This window comes from Callithrix jacchus, chromosome 11 (assembly GCF_049354715.1).
Source record: "Callithrix jacchus isolate 240 chromosome 11, calJac240_pri, whole genome shotgun sequence".
Lineage (NCBI taxonomy): Eukaryota > Metazoa > Chordata > Mammalia > Primates > Cebidae > Callithrix > Callithrix jacchus.
Genome location: NC_133512.1, coordinates 5377062 through 5395810, shown reverse-complemented (window position 1 = coordinate 5395810; position 18749 = coordinate 5377062). Strand labels below are relative to the sequence as shown.

The following is an 18749-nucleotide window of genomic DNA, read 5'->3' as shown; positions in this document are numbered from 1 at the left end:
GGTTTAGATAAAATACACAAATTCTTAAAGGAGACAAGCACCCAAAAATGATTTAAGAAAAAATAGAAAACGTGAATAGACCTATATCAAGTAAAGAAATGGAATTCATAATTAAAAACTCTATTTGTTTCCTAGGGATGCTATGAAAACATTGCCATAAATTAGGTGGCTGAAAACAACAAGCACTTACCCTCCTACAACTCTGAAGGCTAGAAGTCTGTGCTTAGGTGTTCACCTCTTCCTCCTAGCCTCTTGTGGTTGCCAGCAACCTTTCACACTCCTTGGCTTACAGCTGCATAACTCCGGCCCTGCCCACATTGTCCCCTGGCCATTTTCCTTCTGTGTGTCTGTCTTCACGTGCTATTCTCCTCCCTGTATGTGGTTCTCTGTTTTTAGAAGAACACTGGTCACTTTGGACTAAGGACCACTCTATCCTACTGTTACTTCATCTTAACTGATTACATCTACGAGAACCCTATTTTATATAAAAGCACATTCTAAAGTCCAAGGGAGGGCATGAATTTTAGGAGGACACTATTCAACCAGGTACAGAAAACCCCAAGCCTAGATGGCTTCATTAGTAAATTCTATAACATCCTTAAAGTAGAAATAATGCCAATCCAACACAGTTTCTCTCATAAAACAAAGGAGGAAGAAACACACTTCCCTTCATTTGTGTTTTTCTGTCATGCAAATCCAGACAGAAACATCACAAGGAGAGAAAATAAGATTTTATAAACAGATGCAAAAACCGTTAACAAAATATTGACAAACTGAATCCAGCAACATGTAAAGTGAATAACAAGTCATGACCAAGCAGAGTTTATCCCAAGAATGCATGGTCGGGCCGGGCGCGGTGGCTCAAGCCTGTAATCCCAGCACTTTGGGAGGCCGAGGCGGGTGGATCACGAGGTCAAGCGATCAAGACCATCCTGGTCAACATGGTGAAACCCCGTCTCTACTAAAAATACAAAAAATTAGCTGGGCATGGTGGCGCGTGCCTGTAGTCCCAGCTACTCAGGAGGCTGAGGCAGGAGAATTGCCTGAACCCAGGAGGCAGAGGTTGTGGTGAGCCGAGGTCACGCATTGCACTCCAGCCTGGGTAACAAGAGCGAAACTCCGTCTCAAAAAAAAAAAAAAAAAAAGAATGCATGGTTGTTTAACATCTGAAAATCAATTAATGGAATGCACCAAATTAGTATGGTAGAGGCCACAATTACATTGTCAGTCCAAAAGAAATAGGAAAATTATTTGAAAAAATTTGTCACCCATTCATGTTAAAACCTCTCAACTAATTATGAAAGAAAAGATGACTTCCTCAACCGGATCTAGGACATCTATGAAACCCTACTGCTGACTTTCTGTATTTGTGATAGCAGACTGAATGCTTACCTCCTAAGATCAGGAGCAAGGTAGAAACGTCCACTGTCACCACTTCTAGTCAACCTCATATTGAACATTATATTCAGTTTAATAAAAAAAGAAAAATAATAAAGGCACGAAGATTGGAAAGGAATAAGTAAAGCTGTCTTTATTTTCAGACAACATAATCCTAAATATAGAAAAAGCCTAAGATATGTACAAAAATAAACTATTAGAACTGATAGGTGAGTTTGATGAAGTTGCAGTGTTCAAAATTAATATACAAAAATTGACTTTTTATTTATATTGGCACCAGACTTTGAAGAATTAAACTTAAGAAAATAATCCTATGCATAACTAATATAAAATGCTTAGGAATAAAATTAGCAGCAGAAATGCAATTACTCTACACTGAAAACTACGAACCATTGCTGAGAGAAATTAAAGAAGGCTTTATGGAAATGAAAAGATATGTTGTATCAGTGGATTCAATTCTGTTAAGATGGCAGCACTCTCCAAATTGATCTATAGATTAAACATAATTTTAATCAAAATCCTAATGGGATCTTTTGTGGAAACTGGAAAGCTGATTCTACAATTTACATAGAAATTTAAAGAAGCCAGAACAGCCACAATTTTAAAGAACACTACCTGATTTCAAAACTTACTATAGGTACTACAGTAACTGATACATGTGGTATTAGCGTGGGGACAGACATGTACAAATGATAAAAATAGGAAGCCCAGAAATAAGCCCATAAATTTATAGGCAGTTAATTTTCAACCAAGTTTCCCAGATAATTCAATGGCAGCAGGGTAGTCAGTCAGCAAATGGTACTGGAATAATGGGATATCTATATGCAAAAAAGGGTGAGGTAGAAGGATATTTCAAATCACACACAATTGTGAACTCAAAATAGAATGTAGACCTACAGGTATACAGGTAAGAGCTAAACCTATAAAACTTCTAAAAGAAAATCTCCGTGACATTGGATGAAGCAAAGATTCTTAGCACTGTCCAAAAGGAAAAGGTGATAAATGGTACTTTATCCAATTTAAACTCTTTGCTCTCCAGAAGAATCACTAGAAAACCAAAAGATTAGTGAAAGGCTTGGACAATACTTGCACGTCCCATAGACTTCAGTATAGCAATGATTGTTTTAATTAACATGATTGATAATTTTCACTTTGGAAGGATGCTGTTTTAACATATATAATGTGGCACTTAGGAGAATACAAATTTTAAAGTAAAAGAGTTCTGAATTTGAGTCACCATTAGGCCCTGCTGATCTGAAAGGCTTAAAGTATATTGTTTAACCTTTCTGAGCCTCAGATTTCTAAGAAAATCTGGAAAGAAGCAGTCTCATGAGAATGTTGTGAAGATTAAATTAGACATGGTTTGTAAAAACACCCACCAGACAGCCAGAAACACAAAGTGGCATTCTAGACATTTTCACATTTCATGCTTTCCCAAATGTATTGGTAGAAGGCAGCTATTAAAAAGCATATTTAATAAGTTATGTTTAAAAAAATAGAATTTGCTTTTTTCTTTATAAGAGAACACATGGTTTTCACAGAGATTTTGGATATAGAAAAGTGCTTTTAAAGAATAAAATCAGTTGTAATTCCCAAATTCTGATGATCACTATTGATACTTGGGCATATTTTCTTTGAAAATCATCTAGGTATACATTTGTCGGCTTCGGATTTTGTCCTACTCTTTGTTGTATTTCTAAACTTGAACAGTTGAATAGAGTCAGCAAAACATTTGCAGAAACTTTGGCAGTACTGAGCATTTGTTGGCAGTTGAAAACTTTCCTCGGTGGCAAATAGGTTTGTGTGTAAAGACAGAATAGTATTGAGTATAAAATTATTTCTCTCTCTCTCTCCTCCTATTTACCTATATCTCCATTCCATCCATCATCTGTCTATCTTTCTTTGCACCCATTCGTCCATCAATCTGTCCATCCTTTCATCCATTCATTTTTCTACCATCTATCCATCCATTCTCTATATCTTATATGTCTAACTATTCGTCTTAGAATGCAAATATTGAAGTGAATTGAAAAATGAAGTTATACTCTTCTGAAAGAAAAAATTGATTGATTAATTTAATAATAAGATCTGAATTTGTTATTTAGGTTTATACAGAAGACATTTTTCATAACTTGAATGAAGTAAATGTCAGCTCCAACATTTGACAAAAATGTATATAAAGCATGCATTAAGATAAAGGCATTTTATTTAAAATATAGTATAGGCAAAGGTGTATTGATCCATTATCCAATTATTTCTGAGTGTATTGGATTTTAACAGGGTCTTGCTAAGTAAAATAGTAACTGCTATAATTTTTTTGCATATTCTGCCCCCCCGCCAAAAAATGAGAAAGTAAAAGATGATTGATTTAACATGTTTTTACAAGTCGGGTAGTTTCTAGTTCTTTGATTTCAATAAAATAGAAGGGGCATTTAATAGAATTGTCAAGTTATAGACCATTTAAAATAATTTTCAATGATAGTTCACTTCAACATGTTTGGCATTTAACTCAGAAGTTCAAAGAATTCTGTGACATTGCTATATCAAAAGTCCTTCAATTCTGATCTATTTATTCAAGTAAACATGTTTCTCAGTACTTCCATCTTTAACAATGAGAAGGAGGAATAAAAGTGATGCTGAACCTTGTCTCTTTACATGAATAAGCAGCATTTCTCAACAGATATAGGCACCAATTAAAAAGGCTCAGTAATGTCATTAAGAGGTGCCATTCCAATAACATTTTACCTTTATCAGCTAATAACCATTCATCAAAGGCAATCTATCATTTAGATAAGTGGATTTTACTAACAAAGAAAACTCAATCCAGACTCCAAACTTGCAGTATCACAGGAAATTAAAAATTTTATTTAAATTTATTCATCTTTTAGTATTGAGAAGTCCAATAGTGTGTTCAATAAAATAATTTCAACTATACAAATACATTACATTTGGATAAAATTTTATGATTGAAGAAGAATTCAGGGAGGTGCGCTTTTCAATTCAAGAAGAGAAATTATCAATGCAAAATTAATTACTATGAAATAAAAGTTTGGTCATATATGAGACTAGGTATAAAGCACTATAGTATTTAGATTCCTTTGGATACACATAGAAGGTTCATGTAACCGTTCCACTGTAATATTTGCAACCTGCCCAAATTGACATCCTTTGCAACTATTTAGATTGATCCCATTAGTAATTTCTCGATATCCATTAAAATGTGTAAGTTCGTAGTTTTTCAAATTTATTTTAGAAGATACAGAGCAAAATGTTGAAAACCATTGGTTCCCACTCAGGACTCTAGACTGTACTGCCTGAACCCTGAAGCCTGTCGTCTTCAATGTGCTTCACAGTCTAGTCCCCTCCTACCTCTCTCAGCCTTCCTTCCCCACTGACTCTGAATGTTAGCCTTGACCAACTCTTCTCTTTCTTACCTCCAATTCTTAAGAAATCCTACTACTCTACACATGGAAGGCTTCTTCTCCTTTTTCTGATGAATGAGGTCCTCCTGTCCCTTCAGACTCAGCCCCTCCGAGAAGCTCTCACTGAGAGATCGCACGAGGAACAGTTCATTTCTTCCTCCTGTGAGCCGCCAAAGCGCTACCACTACTCCCACTACCACAATACTTCCAGGTTTCCGGGATGGTTTATTTAGGCGTCAGTTTTCCCCACTGCTCTGTGACTTCTTTTATTCACCTGTGACCCTTCAAGCTTCTGAGCATAGTAGGAGCTGAAAAGAACATGTTGAATAAACAACAGGATGTTTGTGTCCTGGCATCTTCACTGTCATTTCTTTATCATTCATTTAAATATATTTCTAAATCAGCCAAACCAGTCACCCTGTGTGTCAACACGGCCGGCTAATTTCCTCTCGCTGTCTTCCTTGGGCTCTGCTCACCCATCAGTGCCCTCGGCCTTTGTTTTCACCACTAATTGCCCAAAACAGTGCCTCTCTGGCTGCCAATGTTCTTGGCAAAGTTGGCAGTTTTGAAACCACTGAGCATTTTCTCCTAAAAACAATGTTTCAAGCAGTAGTCAGGTTGGGCCACAGAGTCTAATCTACTCAAACGTAGTGAAAACTCCAGTTGTCTGCAATAAAAGAAGATTCAGCCCTACAAAAGGAAAAATGCTGATGATGCAGCATCGTTTCCAAAGATGCGCTTCTGTGCCTTTATTTTTTTAAAGGGTTTGTGGAGAAGATGTGTCTTCCCTGTGGTGGCCTTAGTAGACGGTAGAGGAACTGTTTGTTAAATGCCTGCTCCGTGCCAGGCACCATTGCATTTTATGTGTTGTATCAGGTAAGCCTCACGACCCCTCTGCCAGATGTGCAGAGAGCCTTTGCTGTGTTACAAACCCCATACTTGCACAGCCATCATTTATGAGCCAAGATTCTGTGAGCTGGGCACAGCTAGGTGATTCTTCAGCTGGTCTCCTGGGGCTCCCTTCCGCAGCTGCCCTCAGCTGGTAGATGGTGAAATGGCAGAGGCAGGGAGATCTGGAATGATCTGGATGATCTGCTGGCTGCGGCACCTCGGTTTCCCTTCATGGGGCCTCTCCAGCAGGTTGGCTCAGGCTCACGGCTGCAATGTCAAAGAGGGCAAAAGTGGAAGCCGAAAAGTTTTTGGAAAACTCAGGTCCAGTCTGACACACTGTCCTTCCTTTCACATACTGGTCAAAGCAAGTCAGAAGTCCAGGTTCAAAGTGCTGGGATATAGACACCATCACTTTATGGAAAGAAGTGCAAAAACTATGTGGCTGTTTCTAATATACCAAACAAGGGCCACTGTTGTTCCATTCTGTGGGGGCCGGAATCCTGCCAAATACACCAATTCACAGTAGAAGCAGGATTTGAGCCCAGGTCTCTCTGACCCCCCAGTTCTTCTACTCTCTGCTATACCAGAGCCCTGTACGCAGCCTTCGTTTTCCTCCCTTCCATTCTCTTTCTTTCTCCTCCCTTGTCTCTCTCTATCCATGTTCAGACTCTAAGAGTAGGCAGCAGAAGAAAGAAAGGGTAAGTGGCAGTGAGATTCACACCAGGGTTATGTGCCACGCTCTCTGAGTAACTAACATATTAGGGAAACAAGACCAGCAGTGGGATGCATTTGAGGCGACTATTTTTGCACCTTTCTTTCTGGTTTTCTTTTCACCAAACATTGTGTTCAAGTCCCAATTTCCCCTGTTACTAGCTGTAAGCTTGGCAAGGTGGTTACCCATTCAGGCTCCATGTGCTCATCTGTAAAATGAGAGTAATGATTCCTGCATCTATGAGTTGGTGTGAAGTTTGAATGAGATAATAATGTACGCAAAAATACTTTGAAAACCACAGGGCACGCTCCAGCAATGTGATGAATTATTCATGCTTCTACTCAGGGTCAGAAAGGAAGTAGAGTCATGCTGACTGTGGCTCTCACAACCGCCGGGTGCTTTCAAGGCTTTTCAGCGAAGTGTGGGTTTCAGACAAATGGGAAATCTAATAGACCACTCTCCGCAGTTGGCTGCATTTCCAGCCAGCACAGATATGATTATAATTAGAGTTTCAGGAGTCTGTTTCACATCAAAAGGATTCCTTGGCCCAATCTGCAGTCTACCTGAGGTATGTGGCCAGACGTGATCCCTGTGGCAGGTGTTTTTATTCGAGCCCATTTGCTTCTTTTTCCGTGCTACCAGGAGTGTCTGTTTCTATTACACTCATTATTTTCAGATACCAAGTGAGAAGAGATTTCCTGTATGTGAGATTTGAGATGGAGGCCACTGAGCAAAATGCATAGCTCTCGCCCCCTTTCCTCACTTCCTAAATGAACAGCAACTCAGACAAATTCGTTTTAACAGAGCCACGCCTTTTATTAGCAGCTAGAGAATAGTCTGTAATGGGAGGAATTACTCTGCCCATGCATCTCTCCCAGGAAAAACATTCGTTAGCCTGTCAAGGAAGTGAAACTGCTTATTGGAAACTGTAGAAAAGTCAATCTCTCCGTTTGCGTTGCCAAAGGATTCAGAACACATCTCACTGCACACCTGAAATTAGCAATTCAACTGGAAGGGGAGTTGAGCCCACTGGAGACAGGCGGAGATGGCCGAGTGAGCGGGACTCCAGATCAGAGCTGAGCCCAACCTGGGTGTTCAGTTTCAAACCCCACTATGGCCTTTTCTGCAGGGTCCTTTTGATCATCATAACTCTTGACTGGGCAAAGTGACGGTAGTGGTAAGGCTCGCTCAGTGAACAGAGACAGATAACTTTTTTTTTTGCTTCTTTTTATCTACCTAATGATTTTCCAATTTTAGCCAGCAGTGCTGAGAAGCCACAACTGTCACAGGAGTCCTTGATGGGATTTCTCTGAGTAAAACTCGGAAGAAAATCCCATATGTGTAAGTACAGAGAAGCAGGTTGGTTTCAAGCTGCCCCATTCGCTTTGAATTTCTACTTCTAAGTCATGGATTAAAACAAATGCAAATGCTGGAGTTGAATTTTCAGGGAAAGGAAAGAGTATCCAAAATTTATGATCACTGGGGTCACTAGGAGTGGAGGCACCTCAAGGTCAAATTCCAAGGAAAGGTCACCTTATCCCCTACCATCACCCACCATTCCTACTGTGCCAAAGTATTGTTGGTTTTCAATTCTTGCATCTCATCAACTCTATTATGCCATCGATTGCAAGAATATTATTTTAGGTATAATGAGAAAGAAAGGTTGCTGCGGATTAAAGCGAGAAACATATGGAGAAATATACCGGTGGTTTCAGGCCACCAAGGCTTGTTTGTCTCTTGGGAGTGCCTCTTCTCCCACCTGCTCTGCTATGATCTCTCCAAAATTACATCTCCCCTAGCTTTTGACTGGATTTACCATCCAGGTCATGTGATTGCTGAAAGTTCATTGTGAGCTTCCTATGAACAGAGATCATATTCTATTCATCTAGAGGCCCATCAAAGCCATGGGAGGACACAATGCTCCAGCATTTCTGCCCCTTCTGCCACTTGAGGATGCAGCAGGAGGTGTCATCTATGAAGGAACAGAGCAAGCCCTCACCAGACACCAGATCAGCTGGTGCCTTGATTTTAAATCCCCCAGCCTCCAAAACTGGGAGAAATAAATTTCTGTTATTAGAAATCACCCAGTCCCAGCTATTTTGTTATAGCTGCATGAAGAGACTAAGTAACAGCAGCACATCATGACCATTTGCTACAGAAGCTGCTATTTGGCACTAGAGAGGGCACTGGTTGTTTCACGCCAGAATGAGGAGTGGAGACGTGTCCACAAGTGGAGACTGGAACAGAGAGGAAGCAACTTGGGTGAGATGACTGAGCTGAGAAGCAACCGAAGGTGCATCCATCAGCCCTTGGCTAGGGAGACCCCCAGCAACTGACAACTGCAATGCAACTCACACGGCTCTAGAGGCAGCTCACTCAAGCCAGTAAACCTCCCTTCTCTTGAGGCCAGGAGTTTGAAACCAGCCTGGCCAAGATAGCAAGAGCTCAACTCATATATATCTCTATACAAATGCATACGTGTGTGTGTGTGTGTGTGTGTGTGTGTGTGTAACTTAAAGTCTCTTGCCTTTATTCTCCAATCCAGGAAGTCAAAGAGATGGTAAGACCCCATTCCATTTGTAAGGGGCTGGTCCAGCATTTGAACTCAAGTTTATGTCAAAGCCTCTCTCTTTTCAACTACGCCACACTGCATCCTCTTATCACAGAGCAATGTAATTACTTATCATTATTTTTTAGTTGTACTTGTTAAAATTTATTTAACTCCACCTATCATAATAGGTGATTATCAGAGACATAAATCAGGGTATAAAATACATTATTAATGTCAAAAATATTTATTTCTATTAAAAAATATTTATTTTATACATTTATAATAAAAGTAAAATTGGTTATCTCTGGATGGGTCGAGTGATGACTATTATCTTTTCTTATACTGTTATGTATTTTGCAAAATTGAAAAATGAGATTGCAGCGTGTTTATAGTTTTTGAAAAGTTGTTTTTAAATAAAACAAATATACATGAAAGTGCAAAACCATGAAGTGCTAATAAATGTAGCTACTAAATTCGTTGCAATGTGAGGAAATCCTCGAGCGCCACGCATGAGGCCAGAAACAGCCATTCAACCTTGGTGGGTAATGGTGAGCAATGCATCCTCAAGTAGGTACTCCCAGTGCCCAGAAAGACTGTGGTAAACCAGAGGTCACTGTGGCAGATGTGGTGAACCTTTCTCTTTATCCAGAGAGAGGGGACAGAACATCGAGGCCAAAACACCATTGGACATTTCAGTGTCTACAAAGTGGAAGTCTCTCATTTCTTCATTGGCAATCTCTCTTTCTCTTTCTCTCTCTCTCTCTTTTTTTATTTTTATTTTTTTTGATATGGCATCTCGCCCTGTCACCCACGCTGGAGTACAATGGCGAGATCTCAGCTCACTGCAACCTCTGCCTCTCAGGTTCTAACAATTCTCCTGCCTCAGCCTCCTGAGTAGCTGGGATTACAGGCCCACACCACCGTGCCTGGCTAATTTTTTTGTATCTTTAGTAGAGACGGGGTTTCACCGTGTTTGCCAGGCTGGTCTCGAACTCCTGACCTCGTGATCAACCCACCTTGGCCTCCAAAAGTGCTGGGATTACAGGCGTGAGCCACTACACCTGGCAGCAATCTCTCATTTTACAGATTTTACTTCTTTATGTATAGAAATGCCCAATTATATTGTCCATATCTGTTATCAACCACCTTCCCTCAAGGACTCCTGCTGGGAATTTGGTCTAAATGACACCATGCCTGTAAATGTGGGTCTCTAGCTCCTTGCACAGATGGACAATCATGAGCCTACTGCTGTCCCAGGTCCCCTGGAACTTCTGTAGGGCGTAAACCTTCCTTTGCCTCCTTAGAAATGAACCTCTGCTAGTAAGTGTCCATTCTTGTTACTGCAATGAGATATAGCACTTTCTTCTCATACTTACTGATCTTTGACCAATCACTTGTTTATAAGAAAAAAAAAAGAGTCCCTTTCCTTTGCAAAAAGGAGGGTTGGCTTTCCCTTGCAGCTCAGTAAGTCAAGGCAGGTGATAGAATTTTCTAGGAATGTCAGCCTAGCAGCTCTAGGCATTCACACTTATCACATATCAAAGTAGCAGAAGGAATATATTCCTAACTTAATAGGTGTCCACCTAGACACTTATCTTGTTCAAGCATGCTTTCAAGTAGTATGCCTGATAGCTGTGAGGTGAAATAATATTTTACAGTGTGCTATGATTTCAAAGACACACTCAGTCTCACTTTTATCTCATTTAACCATCACACCAACCCTACGGGAAACATATTACTTGCTTTGCAAGGAGGAAACCAGGTTCAGAAAGGCCACACGGTGAGTTCAAGATTACTAAGTCAGGACTCATTCCCAGATCTTTCCACTTCAAATGCCAGGCAATTTCCATCTCTTTTCCAAAATTAAAAATTTGATCCAGGATTCTCCTCCTACCAAGTGAAATGTGTAGGACGGGAAAGATACTATTCTGCAGCCATCTACTGCAGAAATGGGAGAAATCGTGGAGGAGAGAAGCTAACATCTACTGAGCTTCTACTCTGTGTGGGCTGTTTCCCTTGCACTATCTCATTTAAACATCATCACTTTCTCTGTTCTGGAAAGGCTGGCCTTCAGGACACACACTCACACACACACACACACACACACACACACACACACACCTTTCTTTCCCCCATCCCTCCAGTTCAGTTTTCTATGTTACACTGGTGACGTAGTCTTCTCCTCCCTGGCAGGGTGTGTGCTGGTGGTGTCTGTGATTGAACAGCTCGCTCAAGTTCACAACTCGACGGTCCAGGGAGCGATGGAGAGACTGTGCAGCTACCTGCCTGGTAAATATGGGACGGGTCATCCTGCTGGGGGTCTGCTTGTCCTCTCACTGATGAGTCATCATGACTGGCTTTACTTCCTGCCCATGCTTACAGAGAAGAATCTGATGGTGCTATTTCTGCGGGTTGAAACTCTTATGGGGCTTATAGAAATTAAAACAAAAAAAATGCTCTAGGCGACTTCTCCCTGACATTCATTTTCCATCATGACATAATAAAAGTGCTGTAGACACTTAGGGAATAAAATGTTGAATGGCCAATTGTTGCTTGATGTGCCACATTAATAATAATTTGCTTATCTACTGATCACTGCCTTAAGTTCTAAGAAGTCAAATTAAAGAATAATTTTCAATAGTTTTATGTTGAATTGACCAATATCCACATACCAAGGTGCACACCTAGCCCTACCAACACAGAGCTTTGGGCTGGGAGGACAACTGACCTCAAAATTTCAAATGGGAAAATAATCTGGAGTATTTCGTTGATTTAAACTGGACCTCAGTAAAGTCCCTTATACATCCACCGAAAGAAGAAACTGATTGATGGTTCAAGAGACTTGCATATTTGCTTTTCAATATTAGTAGAAAGAAAATATTAATTATATTTTCATTATGGAATACTGTTACTTGAACAGTCATAATGAATAAACTTTGTTGAGACTCAAATTTTTATTCACGTAATGGGAACTAATTCATCTATGGCACCTACATGATTTTTTCTGTTAAGTAAGGTAGTCCGACTAATGGTAATTGTACCTTTGACACAGTAGGCTGTGCCAAGAGCATCCAAGTCTTTTCAGAGAATTTACCCAACTTAGTCATAATATGCATTCACAGGCTGAAATATTTAGAATTCAAAAACAAGGACACACTCACAGGCTGAAATGTTTAGAATTCAAAAACAAGGACTGGGAGAAGAGAACACACAACTGCATGTGTGTAGAATGTCCCAAATGAACCATTAAGATGTTAATATATTCACATCATAATTACATCTTCCTTTTGTGAAATTAAAACGTGGCGGCTAAACTTGGAGCCTTCCGTTTCCCTTCTTCCAGTTCCATTCTCCCCAGCCCCACTCCCTAGAAGGAACCCTTCACATGAACTTAGTGAGTGTCATTCTTGTCAGATTTTATATTTACACATTCACTTGTATGAATTCATGAACAATGTATATTGTTCTGCCAGTAATCTTTTTTGGTTTTCTTCGTAAAAACAAGACAAACGTAGAAAACCATGCAAACCAAGTATATAGCTTCATCAGTTGCTGAAAGGTGAACGCCCTTGTAAACATAGCCTGGGTCAAGGAAGAACAGATCAATGGCCTCCCCGGAAGTCCCATCCACCTGCCCCATCCCATCCTCCCCCTGCAAAAAGCTCAATGTGCTGACTTTTATGGTAATTATTTTATTGCATTGTCATAGCTTTATCACTCATTGGGCATCCCATGATTCCATAACATTGCCCAGTATTTAAAATGTTGATGTGTGTTTCAAGCGATTTTAATCTGTACGTTTCCTTTCTTTTTCTTACCATTTGCCTGTGGAATTTGACCTGTAGTGTTTCCCACAGTCTGAATGGTACTGATTGCATTCCTGTAGCATAATTGAGTATGCTTCTCTGTGCTCTGTATTTCCTGAAACTTGGCAGCTTGACCAGAGGCTTGATCCTATTCAGTCTGATTCCTTTGACAAGCCTATAAATGATATTGTTTTCTTTCATCAGGAGGCGGCCATAGGTGGTTTTATCTTTTATCTTTCTTTCCTTTCTTCTTTTTGTTTATTTTTATTTTCTAATTTTATTTATTTATTTATTATTTTGAGACGGAGTTTCGCTCTCTTTACCCAGGCTGGAGTGTAATGGCGCGATCTTGGCTCACCGCAACCTCTGCCTCCTGGGTTCAAGCAATTCTCCTGCCTCAGCCTCCCAAGTAGCTGGGATTACAGGCACGCGCCACCATGCCCAGCTAATTTTTTGTATTTTTTTTTAGTAGAGACGGGGTTTCACCATGTTGACAAGGATGGTCTCGATCTCTTGGCCTCGTGATCCACCCGCCTCGGCCTCCCAAAGTGCTGGGATTACAGGCATGAGCCACCGCGCCCAGCCCTGTTTGTTTGTCTCAGTCTGTCGCCCAGGGTCTCAGACAGGGTCTCAGTCTGTCGCCCAGGCTGGAGTGCTCACTGTAGCCTCGATCTCCTGGGCTCATGAGATCCTCCTGCTTCATCCTCCCAAGTATCTGGGACTACGGATCATCACACCAGCTAATTTTAAATTTTTTTGTAGAGACAGGGTCTCTCTGTGTTGCCCAGGATGGTCTCTAACTCCTGGTCTCAAGTGATCTGTCTACCTTGGCCTCCCAAAGCGCCGAGATTACAGGTGTGTTGTGAGCCACTGTGCCAAGACCCTTTCTGTGATGGTAGCAGCTGTCGATGTTCAATGATGATATCTATTAATTTATTGGGGTTTAAAATCTTTGATATCCTAATCTATTATTTCTTATTTATTAATTGACATATATTGGATGCTTTCTCACATTATATTTTAGAAACATTTTTTCCCACAGTACCTAGTGCAAAGGCATCTGGGAAAGGCAGGATACATGCTTGATTATTTTCCTTTTATCAGTTTTCAAGGTAATGGAATGGTTTTCTGTTATCATCTCACAGCAAGCAATTAGTTTTGCCTTAAAATATCCTGATAAACTTAGGAACTTAAGCATACCTGATGGGTTTCAGTAAAGTGTAATTATTATCCTTTTGAAGCTCAGACAATCCCATCAAGCTTTGACCAGGGGCCCCCACCGCGAGCTGACTCAAGTCCTTTCGACATGAGCCTCAGTAACCTCCGATAGTTTCTTCACTAACTGATATCACAAGATGTTCCAGCCCTGCTTTGTACCTTTCAAGCCCCAGCCTTGAAATCAGTCATTTTTTCTCAGAAGCCCTGGTTTCTTTTAGTGAGAAATAATGTTTTAAGACCACAAACCAGATGCTTAGGAATGTTCATTGTTACTGAGTTGGCCATTCTTTCTATGCCTCTTCAGTGGGCAGAAATAGGAAACCCATGTGTATACATTCATAAACGTCAGCTTTGAGATAAAACAACCGAGTTTCTACTGACACTTCAAACTCAAATTCAGAACCACAAAATTTTGTCTTAATGTCTTCTGTGTTGTATCTATATCTCCTTCTTGCCACACAAAGTCCCAATTCTCAAGGACCAAGAGACTGATAGAATAAAAATCTCCAATCATTACTCATTTGCCTACCCTTCCTTGCACATCAAATAGTCTCAAGACTATTGATTCTAATGCTACCATCATTAATACATTTTCTAATTCTTATGAGCAGTTAAAATCGTTTTTTTTGCCTATGCCTTTCCCACCACCCTTTTTAATCATTGTCCTACATTATCTGAGCACATAGTCACGACATATAATATCCGCTCCCTTTTCAGCCTCATTTAGTCTCAGCTGCATCAGCAACTGTATGATTAGTGTTCACCACCAGCCCTTATATGAATGTCTTTCTAGTTGAGTTGTTGTCTAAAGTTCATTCTTCCAGAAGGGCTCGTAGGAACAAATATTCCTTGAATTATTGCATGTTGATAATGGGCTGTCTGAGCCCTTTATACTTGAAAGTCAATGCTTTTCTGTATATAAAACTCCTTGGCACACAATGTCTTTCCCTGAGCATCTTAAATATATTATTCAAAAGCCTATTAATAATCAGATTTACCTTGTCCTTACAAGTTATTTGCTGTTTACACTTTGAAGTTGAGAGGATTTTTTTTCTATAAAATTTAGTCGTCTATCTGGAAGATAGTTTGGTGCCAGCTGTTGTGTATTGATGTTCTCAGGTACGCAGTGTGCTCTCTCAGTGTTATTTCAAATACATATTTTCTAGTTTTAGGGAAGGTATTAGAGTTTGTTTAGTTTTCTTGATTTTGTTTCTTTCCTCTGGGATTTCTATTATCCACATTTTGACTCCTCTTTGCCTGTCTTTGCTATTTTGCCTGTCTCTTGAATTTACTTTAATCTCTTTGTTTATTTTTTATCTTAAAATTGCTCCTCCTTTCTACCTTGTTTCACTGAAGACCCCAGCGACCGTTTTCAGTTGTTCTTGTGTTCATGCTAGTTCAGACTTCACTTTATTCTTTGTTTCATGTTTTATTTTTTCCTGGGTTCTTTTATTTTATATTTGAGTTTTTCTAATTCTTATTCTTGCTACTTTTTCATGTCTTATATCATTTTATTAGCGCCTCTTAGCTCATTTTAAAATAATATGTTTAGAAATAATATGTTATGTTTTAATCCTTTTTTGGCATGACTTTCTGGCACGCTTTTACTATCTGTAGGGATGTTATTCTGTTCCTTAATCTTTTTCTTCTTATAATAACTTCGTATGGGAGTTGACCTAGATACATTTCTGTTGCTCATTTTTATGTGAAATTAGTTTTCAAAAACTCTTAGAAAGAGAGGTGGTTCCGGGTAGTTTTTGTAAGTGCACAGAGCTCCTTCTTCTGTTGTTTTGGGGTAGTGTTAAAAAAAAAATTGTGGCAGCTTGCTCTCTGAGATTTTTCTGTTTCCCTATTCACTTTTATCTGAACTTTCCCTATACCGAGCAGTTTCTCCTCAGTGTGGGCCTTGCCCTGGAGAGGAGCTCCGGTGGGACCCTTGTGGGTGCCAGAAAACTCTAGCCCCTGATTCCTTCTCGTCTTGAGCTCCCTGCATTCATCAGCTATTGAGTGGGCAAAGTCCTTCCCAGTCCAGCGGCTGTTCTCTAATTGGCCCGTCATGCTTGGTAGTCAACATCTGTCAGCTATCTGGGGAGTCTCCTCTTCTCAGTTTTGTCTACCATCTGTTGCTTCTCTCTACTTTCTCCCTTATAGAAGTTGATAACCCATAGGTCTTGTGGTTGTGAAAGGGTTTATTCTCACCTAATTGCACGTTAGAGTTCATTGATATGCCTAGTTTTGTTGTAACTGCTTTCTGTGGGTTTTGGGTTTTGCTATTCAGGTACTCTTTTTTTTTTGAGACAGAGTCTTACTCTGTCACCCAGGCTGCAGTGCAGTGGTGCAACCTCGGTTCACTGCAACCTCTGCCTCTCGGGTTCAAGCAATTCTCCTGCCTCAGCCTCCTGAGTAGCTGAGATCGCAGGCACCTGCCACAATGCCCAGCTAATTGTTGTAGTTTTAGTAGAGACAGGGTTTCACCATGTTGTTCAGGCTGGTCTTGAACTGCTGACTTCAGGTGATCTGCCTGCCTCGGCCTCCCAAAGTGCTGGGATTACAGGCATGAGCTCCCGCACCTAGCCACTCCTTTTTTTTTTTTTTTTTTTGTAGAGACTGGAAGAGATTCCAAAATTCTGCTGTCTCCACCGTCATCTTTCCATACTCCTCTCCAGTGAAGGTTTAATTTGACATCAGTGGCCTGCTGTATGCATTGCTCAGCAAGTTTTGTTTTTCACACAACATGATTTTAAGATCCATACGTGTTAAGGCATATAGACCTAGGCCAAGCCTCTTAATTAATTTCTCTATACGTTTTTACCATATAAGTTCTATATTTTATTTATTTATTCCTCTATTGAACATTCACAATCTGTTATAAGCCTCACTTTGCATTTTTACATCTCTGAGTTAGAGAAGTAGAAGAAAAGTATTATTACCATGTTACAAAAGGAAAACAGTGAAGGACAGTCACAGTTACCATTACGCCTTGTTTCAACTGTTTGCCTTTCTGTGTGACAGGCAACACTGGCAGATATAACCATTTGTATCTCGAGTTAGATGTTCTCTTTTTAGGCAAAGTTGCATTGTCCAAAGTGAAAGACTGACTAAAAATCCTATTTCCTAGATTATCCCCTCTTCTTAAGATACTAGCAAAATATAAAACAACCCAAAACAAGATTGCTGGTGTTTGAGATACATCTTATCTTCTTGTCACTTTGAACAGGAGATGTCAGAACCTGGTAAGGTCAAGAGAGAGGCTGAAAGTCAGATTCTGGTGAAGTGGGAAATCGGCATTTCACCAAGGGAAACAAGGTAGACATCTTGGTTTTCAGTGATGGGTCACCTTTTCAATTGGAGCAATTTTAAGGGACTAAGAAGGCTTTTGGGGGTTGTTTTAATCTTATCAATTCATGTTTTACCTTCAGCTGAAAATACAACACTCAGTTCAGGTTAAAGGACACCACGGGCAGTATTGCTCCCATTTTATGGATGAGAAAAGCAGTACACAGAAACAGAATGGTTAAGTGAGTTGAATGGGGTGGCAAGACAGACATTCTTCCAGCTAAGGATTTCTCCATGAAGGCATAATAGGCCTGGCCCACAGCACCTCCTGGGATCCAGTACTAGTACTGCCTTGCCTTCTGTCTGGTAGGCCAGGTGAAGGCAGGATAGAAGGGTGTGAAATTAAGAACATAAATATAAAACTATTTTAAAATTATTTTTCAGTTAAGTATTACTTTCACCTCCAAAGCTAAAAAAGCACAAAAAACAAAGCTTTAGCAGGGAAATCACGTAAGCACCATTTTGAGAATAATCTCTCAGTAAATCACATTGCCTTTCCCTGTGCCCTATAAGACAGTTTTTTTCTAATTGTGCAAAGCATTTCCGACCTTCAGCTTCATCCACTGCTTTTGCCTCTGGCTCTCATTAGGAAACACCTTGGAAGCATCTCAGAATTGTTAATGGAAAAATGATTAATGGAATCGTTCTCACCAGGCAGGGGTCAACAGAATCATGTGCTCTGAGAGTCTTGCTATAACTTCACTTTCTTGGGTCACCTATGCAGAAATCTTCTCTCTGTGGAATGTAATTTTTAAAAACTCATGTAGTCTTAAAAGAAAGATGGCACTTCAAGCCTACTCTGTAGGTTCTGAGAGTCTGCATGCATCCTAGAATATGTCCTTATAAAATTGTGCGGTCACTCGGTCTCACCGTGTTTCAAGTTTCTCGTCAATAGCTAATGTATAACAACACCTGCTGTACTTGAGGTAGATGAAGCATCAAATAAAACGTCCTAAGCACACGTAAACGTATAGCACAAATAACAAGGCCTTTTGGAGTAAAATATTTTCATCTCGGCTGAACCACTTGCTATGTTTGTGATCTTAAGCTCTCTAAGTTTCAATGTTCTTGTCTATAGAATGAGGATAAAAATAACTCCTCCCTCAAAAGATTCTTTTGAGAAAGGAAGGGATGGTAAACGTGAAGGTAACTTCCAAGTTGGAATGTCCTACATGTTATTTACACATACCTCTGCATACACCCAATGTCGATGACTACTCAATGGGTCTTATTTTAACCCTTCTTTGCCTTTTGGAATAGCCACATTTTCTTTTTTCCTATGCTGTTCCAAGTCTCTTTGAATCTGCAGAAATTAAATGCTCTTGTATGTTCCTTGTCACAGGCAGAGTTTACCAGTGTAATTTTTACTCTAGCTAGGTTACTGTCAATATGCAAATACCAGATTTTTCTTCAGG

The 18749-nt window shown here is 40.0% G+C and overlaps 1 protein-coding gene across 2 annotated transcripts in view; it reads left to right on the top strand.

Moving 5' to 3' along the window:
* Nucleotides 1–18749, top strand: part of AOAH (acyloxyacyl hydrolase) — a 204316-nt gene that overhangs the window by 19948 nt on the left and 165619 nt on the right. For both annotated transcript variants that reach the window (XM_035253176.3, XM_035253177.3), the window contains exon 2: nt 11168–11263. In XM_035253176.3, coding sequence (XP_035109067.1) covers nt 11168–11263 — 96 coding nt within the window. The remainder of the gene's footprint in view (nt 1–11167; nt 11264–18749) is intronic.